General features: G+C 35.3%; 1 protein-coding gene across 1 annotated transcript in view; it reads right to left on the bottom strand.

Annotated features, from left to right (window-relative positions):
- Positions 1 to 24,819, bottom strand: part of LOC111046285 (transmembrane protein 131) — a 103,858-nt gene that overhangs the window by 21,613 nt on the left and 57,426 nt on the right. The window contains 10 exon segments of the mRNA XM_039439291.1: positions 1,517 to 1,788; positions 3,753 to 3,931; positions 6,054 to 6,259; positions 7,218 to 7,353; positions 11,825 to 12,171; positions 14,053 to 14,126; positions 14,129 to 14,236; positions 17,367 to 17,506; positions 20,603 to 20,785; positions 23,337 to 23,551. Of these exon segments, the coding sequence (XP_039295225.1) occupies positions 1,517 to 1,788; positions 3,753 to 3,931; positions 6,054 to 6,259; positions 7,218 to 7,353; positions 11,825 to 12,171; positions 14,053 to 14,126; positions 14,129 to 14,236; positions 17,367 to 17,506; positions 20,603 to 20,785; positions 23,337 to 23,551 (1,860 nt within the window).

The raw sequence follows: 24,819 nt of genomic DNA, 5'->3' as shown, positions 1-24,819 counted from the left end.
GCAAAAACTTCCTTTTTTGATTATCTTTCGAATGAGACCAAATACAGGTGTCTAGCTCAAATCCTCGAATCAGAATTTCAGTTTAAATTCGATTTTTTAATTAAAAACGAGACTTATCTTGATTGAGTGTGAATAGTCTACAATTTGATAGCTTTGTGTCGAGTGATTGAGGGCGTAAAAATACTTTTCTCTATAGGAAATTTGGCTGAGAAATTCAATGAAACTGGTTAGAAGTTCGTATCTGCAATTGTTATTGAGATACAAGTTGAAAAAAGTTCAAAGTCGAGTTAAAATCTAAACTTTTCAAACAGTTTTTTCTTGATTTTTTTTCACGGTAACAATATTTTTCCAATAATGAAAAAACTTTGCCATTTTATGAACTATCGAATGAGTATAAATTTTCCAGGAAAATTTCAAAACTAGAGTGTTAAAAAATGAAAATTTTCAAGAAGAGATTCAATTGAGTGAGAAGAAAAAATCAATCTTTTCATTAATCAGCTGCTCTGATAGAATAAAAAGTTTTTCTAATGCTCACCCAACAATAGAGACAATTCTCGCAGTCATTGTATAAAGAGTCAAGTTTTCCCAGTTCGTTTGTTTGTGTTCCTGAGTGTTTGAGTTTTCCAATTCACTATTTCAGTTTTGTTGTTTTCTGCTTCCAAGTTTATATTTTAGTTAGAGTATTATTTCGAGTGTAGTTTGTTTGAGTTTTTTTTTAGTTTATTAGTATAAGTCTTTTTTTTTACTCAAAACGTTTTTTTAAGTTCAAAAACAAGACTTATATTTTAATTAAAAAATCGAATTTAAACTGAAATTCTGATTCGAGGATTTGAGCTAGACACCTGTATTTGGTCTCATTCGAAAGATAATCAAAAACGGAAGTTTTTGCGCTATAAAAATTATTTCGTACCCTGGAAAAAAAATCGAGAAAAATGTGTCTGAAGTTTTCAAAAAAACTTCAAAAATCACTCTTTTTCAACTTTGACCGCTAAAAAATACTACTCAATAATCGACTTTGGCATGTTTTATACCTCAAATCAATGTGACATTTTGTCCTCTTTTCAACGATGTCCTTAAAATTCACTTAAGACCAATGGTTCTTGAGATATTGACGATTTAATGACTGGAAGTACGCCTACTTGAAAAATATCGAAAAATCGATATATCTCGAAATAAAATAAATATTGTAAGAAATTATGTGAGCTTCAATTTGTTATATGACAGTTAAGTTCTTAGAATACATAGTTTTTTAGTTTTATGCGAGAAACCAAGAAACGATACCTTTAAACCAACCCCACCCCCTTAGCACAGCGGGTAGGGGTGGGGACTTTTGATATATTTACCTCTTTACTACTCTAAACAGAACTGCGGGGTCAAAAATTGTCTTCCCAACTTTTCCCTCTATAACCTTTCTCCTTGACTGGACTATTGATGTGTGCGTTTGCATTTAGTCTCAAGAAGTATAAAAAATATTCCATTTCAGAACAATAAGTTGATATTTGACTAAATTTATTACCTTTTCGCCATCATCATGACTGCTCTCAGTAGTAGTCGACGAACTCTCATCCTCAATGGACTGCGACGTTGCCGCACTGTTCTCCCGCTGCACTTTGACCGCGTTGCGATTGCGCTGTTGCTGCTGCTGCGACTGTGCACCCTTCGATGATGACGTCACCTGCGCTGATTTCGCTGACTTGCGATTGTTGAGATCGGATGCGCGCAGAATCGGTATCAGCGGACAACGGTTGCTTGGCTGAGGTGTCGTGTGTTGATGCTGATGATTCGAACCTACATCAAAAATATCCAACAATTTAGTATTTTTTTATTTAATTTTAAATTCACTACAATAACCATTAATAGCTTTATTAATCTCAAAACAAGCTCCAAAAATACTTGACTTATTTATTTACTTGTGGATATAATTACAGATCATATGCATATGATTGGGAAAGAACAACAGGCTTGGCCCACAACCATTCTATTCCTAAATTTTGATACTATCAAATCAAATCAAATCAAATCAAAATCTTTATGAATAATACATTTCGATTGAATAAATAGAATTGGCATAGCTTGCAAAGGGAACTTATTCAAATTATCAATTATCAAATTTTGACATGTCCAAAAAATAAGTTATGTTTTTTACCGTTGAGAGAAAATATGCACTTTTTTCTTGTCAAAAGAGTACTTGATAATTTTGATTCATTCTATACTCAACTTAGCACGTGTCACGCAAAGATACGCTTCTTTTCATAAACATTTGTGAACAATGCAACTTTTACAAAAAAAACCCTCGTGACTCATCAATGAATTCTTTGTTTAGAGAAACTAACGGGCTTTGAGTTGCAAAAATTTGATATTATGAGATTCACTTGAGACTGTTAGCATATAATACATTTGTCATATATTGTATATAAACGTTCCCTATCATTTAAAACAGTCGGAAAATTACAGTATTAACACCTACAAGCAACATTCGAGTAGATGGTTATTAGAAATTGGCAGGGATGCTGCAGAGCAACTGATTCAATCCACCTATACATTCAAAACTTGAACTCATAGTGAATTCGAAATTTCTAATGAGTACTATACCCATTAAGCTACTATGAATTTTTTGTGTACAATTTATATTCTTTGATTTGTTGAAGAATGTTAATACATTCAATTATAATAGTTTTAATTTTAATATGTACAAAACATGAGAACATAATCTCTATCAACTTGAAAGAACTCACTCTCCTCTCACAGACTCAAGTCTTTGTGGAGAGTATTCACTGTTAAATGTTTAAATGAATTTTATAAATTTGTATTATGTTTTTGTGAATAAAAAACTATTTGATTTGATAATAAGGAATGATGATATTTCAAAGTGAAACCTCATTTTATGAAAGAAGCATGGTGTACATAGTTTTATATACCAATTCTTTACAGTTCTCTCAAAATTCCAATTGATAATTGACAATTTATTCAATGCCAAGAAAAACAGATTGTATATAACAGGCAGTGTCCATCTAGTGCAGTATTAAATAGTTCATTTATTTATTTACAAAGGCAACTTTCTACAAGTATTTTAAGCCTAGGTGATGATGAGGGGATTAATGATAATACAGTACAAACGTACGTTTCTATTTGTGATATTATTACAATTTTAATTTCTCAAATAGCTAATATAGCTAGAGGGATTAAAAAATATATAAACTGTATTATATGACATCAACTGATTTTAACAACCAATTAATAAGTCAATAAGATTCAAGGGCGGTTACAGTAAGTAAGTAGCAACAATTTTCACCAAATACGCTTTCATTTATTTATCAACAGACAGTTACTGAGCACGGGTTACATGTGTAGTCACTGAATAAAGTTGATCACAAGAATTCAAGTCCAGTTTTATATCCATAAATTTATACAAAAACTAGAATTTCGAATTTACTACAATGACAATGGACTGGAGTTGGATATAACACTCAATAATCAGTGTATTTAGGAAGTAAATTAGTTATTTTGCTTCATTATTATTACTAGCATATGGCTTTCAATGTTGGGGAGACCCAAGGGTAGTTCCACCTCGCCGTATATAGTCCAAAGTTCCCAAATGGGAAACCGGATAATAAGGTTATAGTGAGCACAATACTTTAAATTTACACTTTACACTTTGAAATAAAGTTATTTTTGATGTTAAAAAGTTCAAACATTTACAAAAATTGCTTCAAATTACGGACAATAGAGATTGCTTGATATTGACCACCTACCTCCTCCTCCCGAATTCGATTTGGACGTGTTGGAAGGACTAGAAAAGGACGAAGAAGAGGAGGAAGCTGAAGATGACGAAGACGTGGATGAGTAGCTGTTGGATGAGGACAGAGAAGGACTCTCTCTCTTTGTTTCTCTTGACGACGAGCAAGTCATGTTCTGGTTTAGGTGATGCGACCTACCATGGAAGAAACAAAAGAAACCATTTAAGAAAAGAAAAAAAATTAAGTCTTCACTGCTCAAATTTTAATTCCAATTTTCCGTACAAAAATAAAAACAGGAGACTTTGAATTATTAACAGGAATTTTCCACTGAATCTTCCATGTTTTAAAACTTCTCATTTCTATTAAATTCTTATTTTTAAAACAACATTGTATCTTATTTTTGAGTTAAATGAGTTTTGTTTTGTCGTTAGACTGTAAAATCTTTCGAGTTGTATTATTAGTTTCATTTAATGCATTTTTAATAAATAAACATTGATTAATTCGAGAAACTTCTAAAAGTTTAGGTACATACAGAGGGCAACCAGGTGATAACAACGCAACCCAAATTTGAATTGTCCTTTCAAAACATAAACGAGTTGGAAGTGATGGTCATAGTAAGGTGAAAGCAATCTTACTCAAGTAATCTCAAAACAAGAATTGCTACAGTTTCTGTATTGCTATCACCAATTGCTCTTTGAATGTACGCAGTCATAAAAGACTGTAATATTAAGGCCGGTTTCCGAGCTCGGGATTTAGGTAAGTTCTAGACTTTACACAGCTGGAGTCAGAAAATTGGCTTTCCAAAACGGGGCGTAGTCACAGTAAATAGTTGCTGCAAAATCAATCTTTATTTTCTCATTTCTATAATTGGAAACGTTTTTCCTTGACGAAATAAAACATTCCTAAATGATTAAAAATAGCTGGAACTTTGCACTATTTTCTCTTTATTTTATTTTGTGTTCAATTTTCTAGTTTTTCGAAATTTAATTTAAGTTAAATTTGACTTTGACTATGACCTCGACTACTCCCAGTTTCGGAAAAGCCAATTTTCTGACTCCAGCTGTTTGAAGTCTAGAACTTACCTAAATCCCGAGCTCAGAATCCGGCCCGAAAACGTTTCTAAATCAGCTACAGTTTCCATTACTAAAATTGTGGGAAATCATAGTATTCCATCAGCTGCTTCTATTTTCTTCCCAATACCTTCTACGTTATTTCCTTCTTTGATGACCTGTTGAATAATATATAATTTTGACTGACCTGTTGAAAACATTAGCCCACGACTCACGACGCTGTGAATCGGTGACAGTCTGAGGTGAGTTGCTATTGCTATGCTCGTCAAATTCTCCACCACTATTTCGTTTCGTGCTCGCTTTATCCTGTCTCTTCTTAGCACTGTTGCTTTGTTGTGAACAGGCGGCTGGAGACGTTTTCGTCGATACTTCCAAGTCGTTTTTCATCAGTGGCTGCAAAACAATTAACAGAAAATTGTTAAACGTTGAATACGTTTACTATAATATATTTATAATATTTAAACGGATTTGGATGTTCTTTTTAAGAAGGAGAGGAAAATAATCCGGAAGATTCTTGGCCCGAGACACTTAGAGGGGTATACACAAGTTGCGCCCATCGGTCAAATGGGAGTGATACATGGCTCCCTTACACAAGTACACTGTTCACGTAGTGACGTCATCGCTGCCAGTCCCATTATTTGTCCCGCTCTCACTCTCTCTCTGTCGAAGAGATAACGGTATATATAAATTTTAAATATGTAAATTCTCAAAATGTGTAAATATGTAAATTTTTAAATAAATAATAATAAATAAATATATGCTTTTCGATAACCATCTGCTGTATAACGACTATTCCTCTCTATTCGCCTTATCCGTTCAACCTAGACCTCCTGCCAAATTATCAAGATATAAGGCCAGCAGGCTTGCTTCGCTCGCCTGCATTTTTCATTGGATACTTTAAGGCTTGATTGAATCAGCGGTTGATTTGAATTGTGCAGCATTCTGTTGCGTAATTTCCTTTTTTGATAAAAAGGAATAAAAAATGCAGTGATAAAACACCATAATGATTAAGATATGATATTTTTGTAATGGAGTCTAGTTCTTACTTTAATTTCAGATATTTATGTTGGGAGAGTTATTAAATTTGAATTCTATATCTATCACCCACATTGTCTCTGTCATAAAACAATTCAGAAATGAAAAATCAAAACATTAGAATGAATGATTGAGACAATATGTTCCTACAACCAATTTGACAGTGATCATTCATTGAAGACCTGTTGAATAATATATAATTTTGACTGACCTGTTGAAAACATTAGCCCACGACTCACGACGCTGTGAATCGGTGACAGTCTGAGATGAGTTGCTATTGCTATGCTCGTCAAATTCTCCACCACTATTTCGTTTCGTGCTCGCTTTATCCTGTCTCTTCTTAGCACTGTTGCTTTGTTGTGAACAGGCGGGTGGAGACGTTTTCGTCGATACTTCCAAGTCGTTTTTCATCAGTGGCTGCAAAACAAATAACAGAAAATTAGATTACGTTCTCTAAAATATCTTTTCTCTATGGAAACACCTTCAAACACCGAGAGATGGTTGACATTGAAGTTTTCAGAGCTATCTTCTTAAGGTGCGTACAGATATACGCGCTACGAACACGCTCCGATCACGAACGTTATGCGAGATGTTACGCAAGGGTTCGCTAGAGGTTCGCAATATGTTCACAAGATGATCGCTCGCTTTATTGTTGACTTCGCTACACCCTAACCTCACAAATGTGAAACTTTCAATCCAGCTGATCAGGTGACAAAGCGAAATTAAATATTTTGACCAGGGGATTGCTGGGTAGCCTAATAATACATTATGTTTATAATAAATTGATTATAAATATTGTGTTTATTGCATTTATGTTGATGTTTTATTACAAAAAGGTTATGTTTTAAAAGGTGAAAGGCTTGGTTGGGAGTTCGGCTTCTTTCTTCTAAATTCTAATATGCTAGTACCTATTATTAGAAATGTTTTTATAATGTTATATGCTAACACAGAGATCGTAACTGATCCAACAAAAACAATAACCGCGCATGCGCTACTATTGGTTAGTTCGCCCTATAGTGAGGTCCACGTTATAATGACAGTATTTGATTAACTTTGATGTTGCTATCCTTGTCTATCATTCGACAAAGCAGGTGGTACTATACTTTTCTAGCTCCACAACGAAGCCAAATCTGTTTTTGACAATGCAGGAATATAATTAATTAGGGCAGAGAATCGACAACGCTGTTCTCCTATCTTTATTCACTGTCATTATAACGTGGGCCTTACTATAGAAACTTGCCAAGCTCGCGCTCTGTTAGCGTTCTGATCTTGCTCGAACTGCGATCATCTTGCGATCTGCTCGTGTAACGTTCGTTTGCGGAGCAGAGCGTAAGTCTGTACGCACCTTTAGGCTATCGTTTCTCAATGTACTCACTTCCTGATCGCTGAAACCACCGGATGAAACATTGTTAGGCATCCATGATGACGATGAGTTAGAGGCTAGACCGGAAGTCATTCCGCCATCTTTGCCGCTAGCCAAAGATCCCGTGTTGCCTCCCCATGCCACAAACCTACAACAAAGTCATCAATTAAAAATGTAAAAATAAATTAAATTAAATTAATTACTAAATTAAAAATTGAAATTTCTCAACTTATTGCCTCAGAAAATAATACAAAAAACATGATAATATAAAAAATCACTTCAAAGTATAAGAAATATAATGTTGAATTTCTTTAAATTAATTTTTTCATACATGCATTTGTTATTTGTTAAAACATTTGTTTATATATTACTTGTTAATTCATACAATCATCAGAAACAAGGATAGTTTTGTTTGGACATCTTCAAAACTATGCGTATTCCTTAGAAACAATACTACAAAGACAAGTCAACTAAAATCCATTTCATCATGTATTATTATTTATGCTTTGAGATATTGCATTTATGCTATATTGATTATGTAATTCGAAAAAAGCCTTAGCATTTTTTCCCTAATTATTCTGTAAAATCTTAGTTCGTATGATTTTATTTCACTTTATTTTGTATTATAGCAGAAAGGAAATACATTTTATTTCGATTTTGAAGTGCTACAAATAATTATATCCTCAAATGCTCAATCTCCTGCACGAAAGAAAACTCCATAAATCTGGTTGCAGATTTGTTCCTCATAAATCAAAGCATAATCAGGCAAATTTCATCAATTTTTTAGAGCATTAGTATTGAAAAAACAAGGATTTAAATCATTTTTCATTACTAAACTACTAGTAAAGGTTCATCTATGCAAAACGATAGATTCACGATTTATAAAAGCCAGAGAAGCGTCTACAGGTAGGAGATTTAGACCACTATCAAATCTAATTATTATTATAATTATTAGCGTATGGCTTTGAATGGTGGGGAGACCCAAGGGTAGTTCCACCTCGCCATATATAGTCCAAAGTTCCCTAATGGGAAACCGGACACTAAGGTTAATCAAGTCTAATAAATCATTCATTGATCTATAGGTTTAATGGTCCATTATATTTAATAAGTGTCTTAGAAACCGGGTCATTGAGTCCTATATTCTATATTAATAATTCTATAATTAATATTCTATAGTAACCGGGCCTTTGAGTCATATTATGATTAATATTTTAGGTTCTTGAAGGAGGTCAAGGCCTTGAATGAGCTGTAGCGTCAATTAGTAAGTAAGTATTTTATGTTCTATCCTTCTATACTACTAAATATCAAGAAAATTGGGTAATAATTATAATATCGTGTGACCTGGCTGGCTCAGGTCTGGTGTCAGAGTTTTCAGGTCGCAACTGATCAATTTCAGGGCCTCTGACAAGACCTAACGACTGCTTTTCAGGCAGCCGGGACCGACAGCTTAACGTGTCCATCCGAAACACGGGAGTGGCCAGAGATAAATATCTTGCCCGGGCCGGGATTTGAACCCGGGCCTCTGAATCATAAAGCCAGCATCTGATCCACTCGACTACGGCCACTCCGAAGAAACTTGGGTGATAGAAATTGAACATCCAAGAATATCAACAAAATATTTGAAAATGAGACAGAACCATATTATTCTTTATTGATTTATACAACAAGTACATCATCAAAAATGATAGGGAGAAAAAAAAAGAGGTAACCTTGTGCTATTCCTCTCTCAAATTTAGATAAGGTTCACATAGTCCGAAATAGGTTAAGTCTAATTTACAAACTCTACTTTACTTACTGCTCAAGATATGGAAGGCTGCAAGGGTTGCAAGAAAACAGAAAAACGAGGTTGTGAATATTTCAAAAGGGAGAGCATTCAAAGCAACTGCAACATTATCAATTTTAAGGTACGTACCAATTCTATTTTTGTCATCTGAATAATATATGATAGAGATTTGTGAATTATACCGATTTAAGGTATGCGCACACCGATGCGTACGAATTCGTTGTGGAATTCCAAGAATTTAGACTGCGGTTTCCAAACGAAGTTTTCGTTGCGAAATATTTTCAATTCTGGGGCTCGCACACAGAAGCAGAATAATCGCAATGTGGATTATATAATTTATATATTATATTATAAATACATTGGATTCTTCAATCGAAACCACAGTCTACTTCAACTTCGATCAATCATCAACTGAACTATTATTTACTTAGAATCTAGACTACTATTGCTGTTTTATAAGTGTTATAATTTATAAGCTGTTTGTTTTTTAAGCTGTTTTATAATTGGTTCATCAACTAGCAGTTTGTAATAGGAAGAGAAAAATTGAAGAAGCCTATTTGAAAAAAATGTCTGCAACTTTACTCCTAGATGCTGGTCAAAAGCTCAAAACTACCGTCCAAATTCAACCTACAAAAACCTAAAATGCGTAGATGATGGAATCTTGGCTTGGAGTAAATAAAGCACGCTGAACACAGGGATTAGTAGCTTCCACTAGCTAGAACGAGTTGAAAATAAATTTAATTTCAATTAGCTCATACTCATTTCAAGAATTTCTCAATTATAAGATATTATAAACTATTCAAATTCAATTTTCAGAGTATAATAGAACTTCTAACCTCTAAGAAAGAAGGAGTATTGTTTATCTCTTTTCTGTATAGGGCTACTTTTATAGAAATAGAAAGAAAAATAAAAATCTTAGTGCCCTTTTTGAAATATTTAATCACTAAATATTTCAAAAAGGGTACTAAGATTTTTCTTTTTCTTTCTATTTAGGAGTATTGTTGCCTTCATTTACTGCGTTTACCACTAAACCTGGTGGTATTGAGTATTGTGAATTATCCTTAAATTTTACCATTACACTATTTATATTGTAGGAATGCAATGAATAGCTGCCACGGGAACGCGGAATTAGAAATGTCATAATACATAATACAATGTATATTATACATTTGAGTTCCGGAGATTTCTAATTCCGTCTTCCCGCGGCAGCTAATGGAAGCTGCTATTGTCCCTGTGTGCAGGCTACTTGACAGTAATGACAAGAGTAATGTTTGTGGGTCTATAATCACTACCTCCGTAAACAAAGCCATAGTGCATTCGTGTGACGTCAGCACAGGTAGGGCTCCTACACCAATAAAAACACTAGCTGATATTAACGAATTTTTATTGGTGTAGAAACCCTAACTGTGCTGACGTCACACGAATGCACTACGGCTTTGTTTACGGAGGTAGTGCTATAATTCGACAACAATTGACGTTCTGTTTGCACCGATCACAGTGCGTTTGGCGGGGATGACGAACTGTTAAGCTCTGTAAACATCAACCCCCTAACGCTTGTGTTATTGATCTTATGTGTCTTATGATATGTGATCGGAGGTTGAAGAAAATGATCCTCGTATTAATCGTGTCCTAACAGACCCTAATTTCGGCCGCACCGATCACAGGGCGTTTGGCGGGGATGACAAGCTGTTAAGCTCTGTAAACATCAACCCCTACCAAACACCGAAGACAAACTACATACATTTGGGACCAAAAATTTACAATTCAATACCAATTAACATTAGGGAAGAATTCAAAAGAAAAGTTTATTTTCCTGGTTAGTTGATATTGGAGTAGAAAATTGTGAAAATTTAGTTAGACTGAAAATATTTGAACTATTTATTCTTCATTCTTTTCCTTTACTGGTTTTTCATTTTTTTAAATTAACTTTCCAATTATTATAATAATTGGATAAAAAGGATAATTATCCTTAACAGAACATTAATATTTATTATTACTAATTTCATTATAAAAAACGTTAATCCCATATCAGTGAATGAAGTTTGTAAATATTGATTATAACACGCAATAAGCAACTAATAACTTATACCCCAACACAAATCATTTTCATAGTGGAGTGTTTATTTGTTCATTGAATTATCTAAGCCTATTAAGAAATTATTCAATGCATAAAACTTTTTTGAATTAATAAAATGAATTTGAATTTTTTGAATTTGTTTCAATTGTATCAAATGTTATACAATTCAAATTTGCTGAATTGTGATTGTTTTTGATGAATAAACTTTGATTTGATTTGAATGTCAGTGTCTTATGATATGTAATCGGAGGTTGAAGAAAAGGATCCTCGTATTAACCTTCCGGCAGTCGCGCTGTTGTAAAAAGTTAAACAGTGTCAGTTTTTTCGCTGCACAAAACTATTGAATTTGGTGGTGTCAGTGAATGAGTCACCTATGTATTCCAAAACTTTCCCCCCCCCCATCACACCACTGAGTTGCAGTATCAACCGAGCAATGGTTCAGTCTTTAGGTGTCATTTAGTCGCGACAGTGCATAAGATAGGGAAAGACTGTATACGGGGACTGTAAACGAACTAATAACACAAAATTGATGGCTTTGCTTGATGTACCTTATTGGGTTATGAAATGGTAATCATCCAAATGTTCATAGGCGTAAAATAATTCAAGAAGATGGAAAAAGTAATGATACAATCAATTAATATGTTTTGACAGTAAACAGAGTACATAACACTTGGAAATTGGATGTTGTACAAAATACAACACGCGACTGCCCGTGTGTTAATCGTGTCCTAACAGAACCTAACTTGGACTTGAACTGACCTGAGATCAAGCACCGGCTGCACACTGGGATCGGTGGACCTTGACATGGCGATCAGCGCACATTTTAGCGTGCGGTCCGACTCGAGGTAGGCTGCGGCCAGCACACAGCAAAGCAGGAAAATCATGAACGTGACCGCCGAATAGTAGAGCAGCGGCTCCCAGGTGGGGCGTGCCAGTGCCCCCGCGCACGGCGCCAGCAGGTAGGGCGGCAAGGTGGCCACCAGGGTGTAGTTGGCCCCGCCCACCTCCGCCCCTTCCCCATCCAAGGCCCCGCCTTCGCTCGTCCACAGCGTCAGCAGGCGTTGCACGCGGGCTAGCGTGAAGTCGGGCGTGAACGCTATGTCCACCTAAACAAATTCAAATTCATTTATTTGCTATAAAATAATACAGATTGATAAAATAAATATTCTAACTTACAAAATGGCACTACCGGCAAAGAAAACTTGTGCGCCGGCAGTGAGTTCGAACAACAGGTACAGCAAACATGTCAATAGAAAGAAAGTAGAGCTTATTCCATCCACTAGAATAAATAAAAATAGACTAATAAATTAATAAATACATTAATTCCACACAAACAAGATTCAAGAAAAAAATAAACTATTTTGTTGAACAATTTTAAAAAGAAAACAATATACTATATGCATGATAAAATAAAAAGCAAAAGTTAGCAGTTCACACACATTTTAGATTATCATCAAAAATAGTAGATAGATAATTTAGCAGCCACTGACCTCCTCTCAAAGGGGTATATGGAATTGTAGAAAACTCGTTCCTCGCACACAGGCTTTGCCCATGTGAGGAACCTTCTTCAAGTGTTGTATATGTATCCTATCTTTAAAAGAAACGGCATATTGACTCTGCCCTGTATATTTTATGCTGCAAGCTCTGACATTTGTCAAAGATAATCTGAGGCAATTCGATCTAAGATACGATGTACATCAGCACTTTACAAGAGAGCGTAAACAAATAAATACCGGACGGGTACTGCTTTCCAAAACACAAAATATGTATGTATATATCGGTATGAAATTATTTAATAAACTGTCTGAAAGTATCCGTGATAAAGACTCTAGATCGTTCAGGTACGCAATTTCCAAACTATTCAAAAATAGGGCTTTTTATTCGATTGAGGAGATGTTGGCAGCTAATATTTCATGTTAATATTTGACCTCTATTATAATATTGTTATTGCCAATTAAAAATATGACTGTATATAACTGTGAAGATACTAAGTACGCGGGACTGTTGGCTGTGATAGTATTTCTCTGTTTTGAGTACCTATGTGAAATGTATGTATGATGTACATGTTTACCTGATGACTTTGTCAATACATCTTTGTTAACGGCAATAAAAACATTTTGAATTTTGAATATGTATATTGTATGTTGTTTGTACTTTCTAAGAAGAAGAATAAAGATAATTTCAATTTCAATTTAATTGAGATTGTGCATTTATAAAACAAATTGCTAAATGAATACTCTCGAAGGTCTACGAAAAATCACGGGAACTAAAGCAACTGAAAAACTCCTTAATCGAATAAAAACATTACTCTTCCAGTTATGTCTTCAACTGAGCTCTCAGTATTTACAGTTCAAATTAGCTTGCAGTTCGTCATGGAAATAGATGAGTATTATGATCAAGTTAATGGAATAACAAAATACATCTACATTAATTATTAAACAAGTTGAATATACAGGCCCAGTTGCATAGAAGCCTGCTAAACTTTAATCATATTTGAAAGCTACGAGAACCAATCAAAAAGCTTTCTCGTCAAAAAAAGTATTGTCTGAAACGTTCTCTTACCAATTAAACATTTGAAACACTCTTATCTACCTCCTCTGATACACTCAGCTTCGCCGTTCCACTATGTTTCAAACATGTAGATATTATTGAATTGATTTATTGTTTCACAAAAAAAATACTTATAAAAAAACATCAGTACATGTACTAATTTGAAGAAGATTATATCTGTGTTTAAAAACTATTTCACAAAATAATTGAAACTGTACTCACATGGACCTGTCGGTCTGTTCGTGAGTAAGCTCTGTCGGTCTGTTCTGGTCGTGGAGATTATCCACCTTCAGCTAAAATATATTGTGATCCAATTCATCCTATCCATATATTGTATATTTTATGGTGTGTTTTTATACTCACTGTTAACTGTTGATATGTATATGTTTTGTTTGTTTCTTGTCAATGAAATGCTTTCTATTTATTTAGCTACGAACCTTTCTAGTAGAGTTAGGCGCCAGCTGAAAGGGCTGACAGTTGAGCACCTTGAAGCCATACCCTTCGCAGGGCAACCACTGATGTAGAAGCCATAAACGGACAGCGGAAGGGCCCCCGTGTTGCGTGCTGTGAACGAACGCTTCACTGTCAAATTCGGTGCTGGCGATTTGCGATGTCTCTCTCCTAATAACAAACCAAAACTCGTTTTTAAATCCATCTGACTATTAGAACAAAAGGGAAATACATATAATTTATTTTATTTATTTATTATAATTTTTACAAGAAGCACTGAATGGGAGAGAAAAACTAAGGATACTCCTTGTACTATTTCTCTCCCAAATGTAGATAATAATTTAAAAGTCCGAAATGAGGTTATGATTCCACTTTTCTGAAATTTAGTTCTTTTTCACTCAAAAACAACTAAAACTAAGAATTTTGAATTTTGAAGGTTGAGAAACTGGATAGGAAACCAAAATATTACACTCAAATCACTGATAATTGAAACATTTTCACGTAATTTACAAAATTTAGAGCCGGAAAAATAGAACTTATTATTCAGCACAGCTGTATACCTTTGTTTGTATTATTAATAGCACACTCTTTATACTGTTATATGTAGACACAACTGTTTTAATGGTTCTCAATGTAAGAAAGAGCAACGTGATGGTGGTCTCAAAGGTTGGAGGAGAGAATGTGGAGATTAGGGTTGACGGAGAGGTGCTTGACCGGGGGGCGAAGTATGAGTATTTGGGTGCGTAGTTCTCTGAGGATGGAAAAATAGATGTTGAGGTGCTGAACAGGGTAAGGAAAGGTTCACTGGATTACTATTCCGTCAAAGACTGTATATTTGGTAAAAAAGAGATCAGTAAGAGGATAAAGAACCAGGTATACAGATCAATAATTGAGCCAATCTTACTGTACGGGAGTGAAAGCTGGCCCATGAGATCATGCCATGAAAATAAAATAAGAACGGTGGAAATGAAATGTCATAGAAAAACATTGGGGAAGACAATAAGGGATAGAATACGAAACACCAGAATAAGAGAGGAAGTTGGCATGAGAGATGTAAGTGAGATGATTGAAATGAGGCAGCTTAAAAATGGTATGGACATGTACAGCGGATGGATGACAGCAGAAAAGCGTAACAGTTTGTGAATGTGAGAGTGCAAGGAAGGAGAACTGTAGGACGACCGAGGCCCTCATATGAGGACAGAATTGAGGAGATTGGAAGGAGAAGAGGGAAGACTGTTCCGGAGATGAGAAGAATGGCGATGGGCAGACGGGTATGGAAGAACTGGGTCGAGGCTACCCCAACGCTGTAAAAGCACAGTGGGGAGAGGACAAAGAAGGAGAAGAAGACAACTGTTTTATCAATCAAGCCATTTTCAAGTGTCAAAATCAAGAGTGCTGAAACTAAATGTGTTTGTCTTTTTTCTTTAAGGCTACTTTTTAATGGACTTGATATAGCCGGAACATGTCGTGACTAAATAATTTTAAAAAGGGTACTCAGATTTATATATTTAGTTGTGTTTATATGAAGAAGGGTACTAGGTATAAAGGGTACTAGTGATTACTACAATAATTAAACAGTACAAGTAGTCTTATTAAAATATTCTATCAGAAGTCAGATAAATAAGTTCATACAAGCATAGAATAAGAATAGAGAAATAGTTATTTGTATTTATCTAGAGTGAAAAGTGCTGTTTTTTCCCTGAGGGAAAAGTTTGAAGCCGAGGCGAAGCCGAGGGCAACAATTTTCCTGAGGGAGAAAAAACATTTTTCACTCGTGATATACACAACATTTTCCTCCACCTACATTTTTATAAAAACTGCTAATAAAATAATTTTTAAAAACGTATGTGACCAAACAATGTGTTACAACATAATCTAAAAAGTAAACAGAAACAGCTGGCTTGTAATCACAGTTCTCCTCCGACAGCACTATCTGTCGGCTAAAGTTGTAACAACAATGACAGCCAAAACTACAGCTATGATGAAGTTCCCGTTTCAAATTTGATTAGTTAATAAGTAATATTCCTTGGCTGATATTTTGAATAACATGGAATAAAAGAAAAATATATATACATTTTTTTTTAGTATAGTGATATGAAGTTTGTAATAATAATTTCAGCATACAAACATAAATTTTATATATCGATCAAATGTCTGGTTGAGGTATTGAATTTAGTTGGTTTAATGACTACTCTATATGCTTCCTCATCTGAGCTTAGACCTTCTGACCTATTCCAAATGTACTTTTTTAAAATAGAGATGCTTCCCATGTTATTTAAATGGAGTCACTTTTACTCCCTAGGAGTTTTCTGTTTTTTAGTACCGAGAGCGAAAAAGTGACACTTTAGTATCATGTTTCAGGGAGTAAAGTAAGTACTTTTGACAGTAGGTGGAGGAAAAATGAATTTTGTCGCCATTTAAGAAGTGATGCCAGATCTTTGAACTGACAACGAATCCGCTTGAATTTCTGCTGTGCAGGACACAAAATCAGAAACTTAATCAGTTTATTCTAGTTTCTAGTCAGCAGAAAAATGGTAGTAGGTAAAAGTGGTAGGGATGAGGAATTTTAACATGTTAACCCTACAATGCATGATTTTTTCAAAATCATGAAAAATAATTTTTCCAGTTTGGTAATATTTCTAACAATAAGTATTGCTCCCTAACTATTCTTCCTACAAGGTCAGAAATTGTGTTCCTAACCTTTCCCTCCATACCTTTTCTTTGAGCATTCCTTTCCTGGACTATTCTAATTTACTGTATTCAAGCTTTCTTCTATTCTATTCAACAAGAAATAGTTTCTTCTATTGAATCAAAAAATCAAATTTATTTAGTCAAATTGAAAACAATACAATGTAGACTATGAATCATAAAAATAATAGACAAACAAGAAATACATAATAAGATTCCAATAACACATAAACTCTTAAATTAAAAATAACTTGTTTTCAATCTGACAAAGCCAGCAAAATCTAGGTTTGTGTGCTGGCATAGGTACTATGCTACATAGTACAAAACTGATAGATTAGGTTGTAAGGAAAATTTCTTCTATTTTATTCAAATTTTTCTTTTATTCTATTCAACAGGTTGTTTTTGTGGATGGGGAGGAAGCGGAGTACCCGGTTTTGTATGCAACTGGCATGTCGTCACTCCGGTGTGCATTGAACCATATATTTATTCCATGGAGGTAGCGTGGAAGTGGTAAAAAGTCAGTGCCATGTCACTTCAATGTCAATCAAGCCCTTATATTGTCGTAAGGCAATACTGAATGAATAATACTAATGAATGAAGTTTATTGACTTACGTTCGCAATCTTTGAGATGTTTTTCGGCGAGTTCGAAAAGTAGCGGCGTGTTGGAGCCTGGCTTGCGGTTTCCAAACTTGAACTGTGCATACGCCCCTTGCGCACTTATGTGTATCGCCTCCAACGCTGTTAAGTTGTTTCTGCAAAACAAACAATACAATATCAACATAAATACAATGGCAATGCAACTGGAGAACGGAGTACAAGGTATATTGACAACAGTGGAAAAGATTAATAAACTGTAAGGCTCAACTCACACTTAAGCGACTCAGGTCGAGAAGAGACTCGACTCTAATCGAGAGCATGTGTTTCCAAATGGTGACACTCAGACCAGTCGATTCTAGTCTCCGCGACGTCATAATTTAAAAACACATGCTCTCGACTAGAGTCGAGTCTCTTCTCAACCTGAGTCGCGTAAGTGTGAGTTGAGCCTAAATGAAATTCATAGGAGAAAAGACGGGGAAGAGATTCAGAGAAGTTAATCATGAAAACTAAGATTTGATATATTGAATTATAGATTTACTAACCTAATTAAGATTTTGAAAATGTTACGCAAGGGATCGCCAGAGGTTCGAAGGATGATCGCGCGCTTGTTGTATTGTTGACTTCGCTATAACCTAACCTCACAAATGTGAAACGTTCAATCCAGCTGATCGGGTGACAAAACTAAATAAAATATTATGACCAGGGGCCTGTTTCATAAAAGTTACAAGTCTTGTAATACAGGAGAATCACCATTTCAATTGCATGCTCAATATAGCCGATAAAATCAGCTGTTCCTGTATTACAGGACTTCTAAATTTTTATGAAACAGGCCCCAGGCCCCTGTTTCATAAAAGTTACAAGTCCTGTAATACAGGAGAATCACCATTCCAATTACATGCTCAATATAGCCGATAAAATCAGCTGTTCCTATATTACAGGACTTCTAAGTTTTTATGAAACAGGCCCCAGGGGATTGCTGGGTAGCCTAATAATACATTATGTTTATATAATAAATTGACGATAAATATTATGTTTATTGCATTTACGTTGATGTTTTATAAATGTTTTGAAAGGTGAAAGGCTTGGTTGGGAGTTCGGCTTCTTTCTTCTAAATTCTAATATGCTAGTACCTATTATCATAGAGAAACAATAGCGTAAGTAGATATCCCATGGTATAGTTGCGTCTATGTCGCAACTTCTACTGTTATCTCAAGCCTATTACTGTCGATTATTGTCATTTTTTACTGTTTTGTTGGGGTGAGAGTGTATGAACGGCACAATTTGAGAGACTACCAGCGTCACATAGCTGCATGGGAAAGAACTACGTGAACTATCGGCTTGAGATAACAGTAAAGTTGCGACATAAACGCCCTATACCATGGGATATCTACTTGTGCTATCGTTTCTCTATGCTATTATTTTTTTTATATAATTTTATATTAACCTATTTAATTTTGATAATTTTATATGCTAACACAGTGATCGTAACTGATGCAACAAAAACGTTAACCGCACATGCACAACTATTGGTTAGTTCGCCCTAGGAGCTTGCCAAGCTCGAGCTCTGTTACACGCTCTGTTCGCGTTCCGCTCTTGATCGACCTTCAGTTCAAACAAGTCTATTTGCTGATGACACCACATTCCACTCGAGCAGCATGAATCTGAATAGGGCGGCCAGGAATGTTCAAGAGCAATTAAACCTGCTTACATCCTGGTGTTTATCCTGGAAGGTAGAGATTAATCCAACTAAATGTGTGGCTGTCGCCTTTTCCCGAAAACATAAACTTCCTCCCACTCGCAAAATCCATGTCCACGCACTGCCATGGTCCCATACCGTCAAGTACCTAGGTGTAACTCTGGACAGAACACTCACCTTCAAACAACACATTAAAGTGAAAATTCAACACTGTCGTGTGCTGTTTGTACATCTATTCCCCCTCCTTGTCACCCCTTCACTCCCCCTGAAATTTCGGCTGCTCATATTCACAGCCATCATCAGGGCATACCTGACCTATGCCGCCCCAGTCTGGTTCCCTTATCTATCTAAACGTCTATTTAATACATATTTTTACTTTAAATTTTTTGAAAATTAAATGGAATTAAACTAGAATTAGAATATCAGATATTAATTTCTAATGAATTAGAAAAAGAAAAATCAGAGAATAATAAATAAATGAATAAATAAAAAAGATAAAATTGCCAAGCTCTACTAAAGGTCTTATATATCAGGAACCCCCAACTTCAGCACTGTTATTACTTTGAGCAGTCATAGAGCTCCATAGCGCAAGACACTGCCGAGTTAGGGTGCAATGACTCACCCTCACATGAATTGAATTGAAAATTTCTTTATTCATAAAAATGCACAAAATACATCTGAACAGTGTCAATTACAACAAGAATTATTAATATCGTCTATTTCTTTCAACTCTCTAGGAAGTATATTAAAAAATTTTCTCCCCCCTTAAAAAAAAATGTTTTTTTCTTAAAGAAATCCAATCTATGCCTCTCCTCGATCCTACCAAATCTGGTGTTGTAGCCATGTGTTTCGTTTCGTGATCCTGTTGACGAGTATTTTTTAAAGTACATGACTACGTCAAAAATATATTGCCCATAGATTGTTAAGATTCCAAACTGTGGAAAAACGAGTTTTACTGAGTCTAATCTTTTTAACTTCATTATTATTCTGAGAGCTCTTTTTTGTTGTAATAGTATCTTATCAAGGTTACTCTTGGTTGTACTCCATAATAGCAAGTCCGTATGCCAGATGAGAATTTATTAAAGAGTGGTACAGGGATTTCATTGTCTGTATACTGCAGATATCTGTCATTTGCCGCAAAGCAAAAAGCCGGGGGATATCTTTTTTACAACCTGAGAAACATGTTTATCCCATGATACGCTGCTATCAATATCAAGGCCTAAAAATTTAGTGCCATCCACTAGTTCTAAGGTTTCGCCATTTAATTCAACATTTGGGGACCAATAATTAATTCTTTGCCTTGTTGAAAAAGGAACTACAATGGACTTGCTGGCGTTTAAAAGAAGATTCCTATTATTTAGAAATTTAGAAATTATTTAGAAATAGACATGTTCCACCAGTAGCGTGATCGACCTGCGATCGATCAGCTATCGATCTGCTCGAGTGACGTTCGATTGTGGAACAGAGCGTAAGTCTGTACGCATCTTATAAGATTACCTTCATTCATACGAATATTGAATTAATCTTGTTTTAGTATATGTTAGCAGCCACTAACCTGACTAGAAGCAGCGAGGAGCTGGGCTGAGTGGATGTGGGCGAGAAGCCAATCTTGACGGTGATGTTGTGCGCGGGAGGCAGCAGATACGAGGCCACCTGACTGCGTTGGCCGTCCGAGAGCACAAACAGCTCTTTCGCCGTCGTCAGATCAACGCATTCGCCTATGCAATCCGGCCGCAGCCTGAAACAAATAAAATAAAAGTTTATTCATCAAAAACAATTTCAATGAAAATTTGAATACTATAACATTTAATACAATTCAATTCAATTTATTTGCCATATATACAAGATTTATACAATTACAAATTCACATAATAATTGGGTACATCATACAGAAATTCAGAATATACTCTATTCTAGAAATAATGAAATAAATTAGATATAAGTAACTGAAATCCCGGTTGTACTCATTTTACCGGCAATAATTGCTAGCAGAGACACGTGTCTGATCGCTAGCAATGAGTTCAGTTCAAATCATTGAAAGATTTTTTTTTTTTTGACTGAAACACAAAAAAAAATGTTGAAATTCACAAAATCACAATTTTATCTTAGGTATTCACCAAATCAATCTATTGTGTGTAATTTTATGATTAAAAGTCTATTTTGAAAAATATTCTAGTTTTTACCCATTCATCAATATCTTTTGTAAGTTTCTTGTTTATTTTATGGGTGAATAAGTTTAAGGGAATCATATTAATCAGCATATTGCAGTTGTGTTCATACTGTCTTCTATTTACTGAAAGTCTGGAGAATCTGACCATGAATTTCATTGTAATCGATGGACGAGTGTTGTAATTGAGAGCACGGATTGTTGGTAGATGTTTAGTTTTATTAATAGAAAGGATTAAGTTTTTTATATATTGCTGTCTTATGGTGAGAACATTCATTTCTTGGAAAACGTCCCTACTAGGATAGATCCTTGGTTTGCCCAAGGCTGCTTTAATACAATTAAAACAATGAAGTTTAAGCATTGAATAATTTCTCAATAGGCATATATAATTCAATGAATAAATATACACGCCACTATAAATGATTTGTGTTGGGGTATAAGTTATTAGTTGCTTGTTGCGTGTTATAATTACTATTTACAAACTTAATTCAGTGATAAACCATCTCATTGTTACTAAAACCCAGAATAACAAGCATTTACTACTCCATTAAGCTGCGTACATATACTCGCGCTTCCAACCCGCACCGAGCACGCTCCTCCCTCGTACCGCCCTCGTACCACCATCGAACCACAGTCGCACCGCCAACGCACCCATCATGAACGTTACGGAAGATGTTAGATCTTCTCGCGTTCCCCGGTCGAACCACTGTTGCTCGCCGGTCGATCATCAATCGCTCTGCTGGAGTGACGTTCGGTTGCGGAGCAGAGCGACAGTCTGTACGCACCATTACGTCTTCGCCGTGGTTAAGTGGTGGAGTGGACATTACTGTCCAAACATCGCCACGTCATCAAATAAAAGTCATTCTATTATTACTATTACTATTAGAAGACTATCAGTCTCAAGATACGGAACTTTATTCAGAGACAAACCATTAGGGTCTATAGTGAGGTCTACGTTATAATGTCAGTGGAGGAAGATAGGAAAACAATGTTTCCGATCCTCCGTCTTGCCAATGCCTTCAGACGGTAGCTGATACAGGTTTATTGATGTAATATTAACTGTTCATTCTCGTTTAAAATAATAAATTATATTTTATTAAGCAAGAAATTATATTTTCAATAATTTCATAATGAATTTTCATAATAAGGATGAAATATTTTGTTGATTAATTATTAATTCTACATTGTTGAAAGACGATCTGGCAACAGAGCAAAGCGAGAAAGAGATAGCGCCATCCATTTTGTTGAATGATAGACAAGGATAGCAATACCATTGTAAATCAAGCACTGCCATTGTAACGTGGACCTCACTATAGTCAAATATTTGTCTGTCTAGCTACTTAATTGACCGAGCGAAGTGAGGTCTAAGATTCAAGTCGACGGTATGGCATTTTTCTTAATGTTTAAATGTTTATATTTTTATATGTTGCGCATTTACGGCGTAACGCGATAATAGATTTTCATGAAATTTGACAGGTATGTTCCTTTTTTAATTGCACGTCGACTTATATACAAGGTTTTTGGAAATTTTGCATTTCAAGGATAATATAGAAGGAAAAAGGAGCCTCCTTCATACGCCAATATTAGAGTAAAAATCAGACTATAGAATTATTCATCATAGATCAGCTGACAAGTGATTACACAGATGTGAGGAGAAGCCAGTCTATTGCTGTATTTCCATAAGGTCTATAGTTTCAATCAGGTACTTGTGGATGAGAATACTGCGTGAGGTCTACTGTTCACAGAACTACTAGTTAATTAACAAAATATTTCATCCTAATTATGAAAATTAATTATACAATTATTGAAATATATAATTTCTTGCTTAATAAAATATAATTGATTATTTTAAACGAGAATGAACCGTTAATATTACATTAATAAACCTGTATCAGCTATCGTCTATAGAAGGCATTTACAAGACAGAGGATCGGCAACGTTTTTCTCCTATCTTTCTCCACTGCCATTATAACGTGGACCTCACTATAGTCAAATATTTGTCTGTCTAGCTACTTAATAATATTGAAATAAGCGTGATGCTTATAATTTGATTATAATTTCTAATTGAGTTGATTATAAATGACTACATAGAACTGTGTAATGAGGTGTTATGGCTACTCACGGCTTGGGCATATTGGTGACAATGCCGGCCACCATCGGGTAGGCGGTCTCAAGCACCAGCTGCACCATGGTGGCATGCTGGGTGGCCGGGTTTGCCAGGCGCAGCTCCACATAGGTGGTGTTGCCCACCTGGGTGAGGGGTATCTGCACCACAGAGGCGTTCACCAGTCGCGGCCATGACAGGCGAACTCGTGCTGCCACTGGGAGGCCCAGAACCTACCAAATCACACAAAGTCAACTTATCAAACAAATCCTAAACAAATTGACGAACTTGAACAAAATATGAACAAATTTGATCATAGAGTGCAATCAGAGTTATTTTATCAATCATATGAAGAAAAAATTAATTTCATTTGTTCCAGTAAAAACTTATAAATGCATAATAAGTCTACAGATGGAAATTACTGTGATATTACAATAATTATTCAAATGCTAATGAATTAATTATTATTATTAAACGAAAATCCAAATTGAATGCTGTAATTCACCCCGAAGACTTCTGCTACTGCAAATATTGACAACAGGGTAAACAGCTAGATGGAAATTCGATGAGCGCTACTATTCAAAAATTATTTGTCAGCCCGGGAATCGAACCCAGTACCTCCTAATTGCCGTTCAGGATTGCTTACCCTTACACCAAACTACCAATCTCTGGATAGCAGCGCCCATTTTATACGAATCCATAGCGGCCAGCCAGTGTATGATTGAATTCATTAGCATTTGAATAATTGCAATATCTCAGTAATTTCCATCTGTAGACTGGCTGGCCGCTATGGCTTCGTATAAAATGGGCGCTGCTATCCAGAGATTGGCAGTTTGGTGTAAGGGTAAGCATTCCTGACCGGCAATTAGGAGGTACTGGGTTCGATTCCCGGACTGACAAATAATTTTTGAATAGTAGCGCTCATCGAATTTCCATCTAGCTGTTTACCCTGTTATCAATATTTGCAGTAGCAGAAGTCTTCGGGGTGAATTACAGCATTCAATTTGGATTTTCGTTTAATAATAATTATTTCATTAGCATTTGAATAATTGCAATATCTCAGTAATTTCCAAATGCATAATAACTTGGAAATAATTATCACTTTTTTCAACTTCCGTGTACCGTATATACAAGTGACATTGGTTAATAAGACGAGGCAGAACATCCGAAAGAAACATAATCTCTGCCAATAAAAGCCAAATATAGGGTTTGGCAGGGAGGTATGGATGATTTGAGATAATTATTATTATTGTCATTTGTTACGTGAAGCCACAAATCTGAGCAGAGCTCAAGTGGCATGTAACATGTCATGAACATTTTTCTATGCAAAGTGTATGCATCTGTATCAACTCAAAGTGTGAAGGCACCACAACATTCCTCCATTGTATAGGGACACGCTTCCACAAGTACATTAGTAATTGAAGACAAGAAAAGCCTATGACTACCACATAGCCTTATTCTTTCAGGTAGACAATTGAAGAGCTTGAGTCCCGAATAATAT

The sequence above is a fragment of the Nilaparvata lugens genome, chromosome 12 (assembly GCF_014356525.2).
Source record: "Nilaparvata lugens isolate BPH chromosome 12, ASM1435652v1, whole genome shotgun sequence".
In the NCBI taxonomy this organism is placed as follows: Eukaryota; Metazoa; Arthropoda; class Insecta; order Hemiptera; family Delphacidae; genus Nilaparvata; species Nilaparvata lugens.
This window is presented reverse-complemented; position numbering and strand designations above follow the sequence as displayed.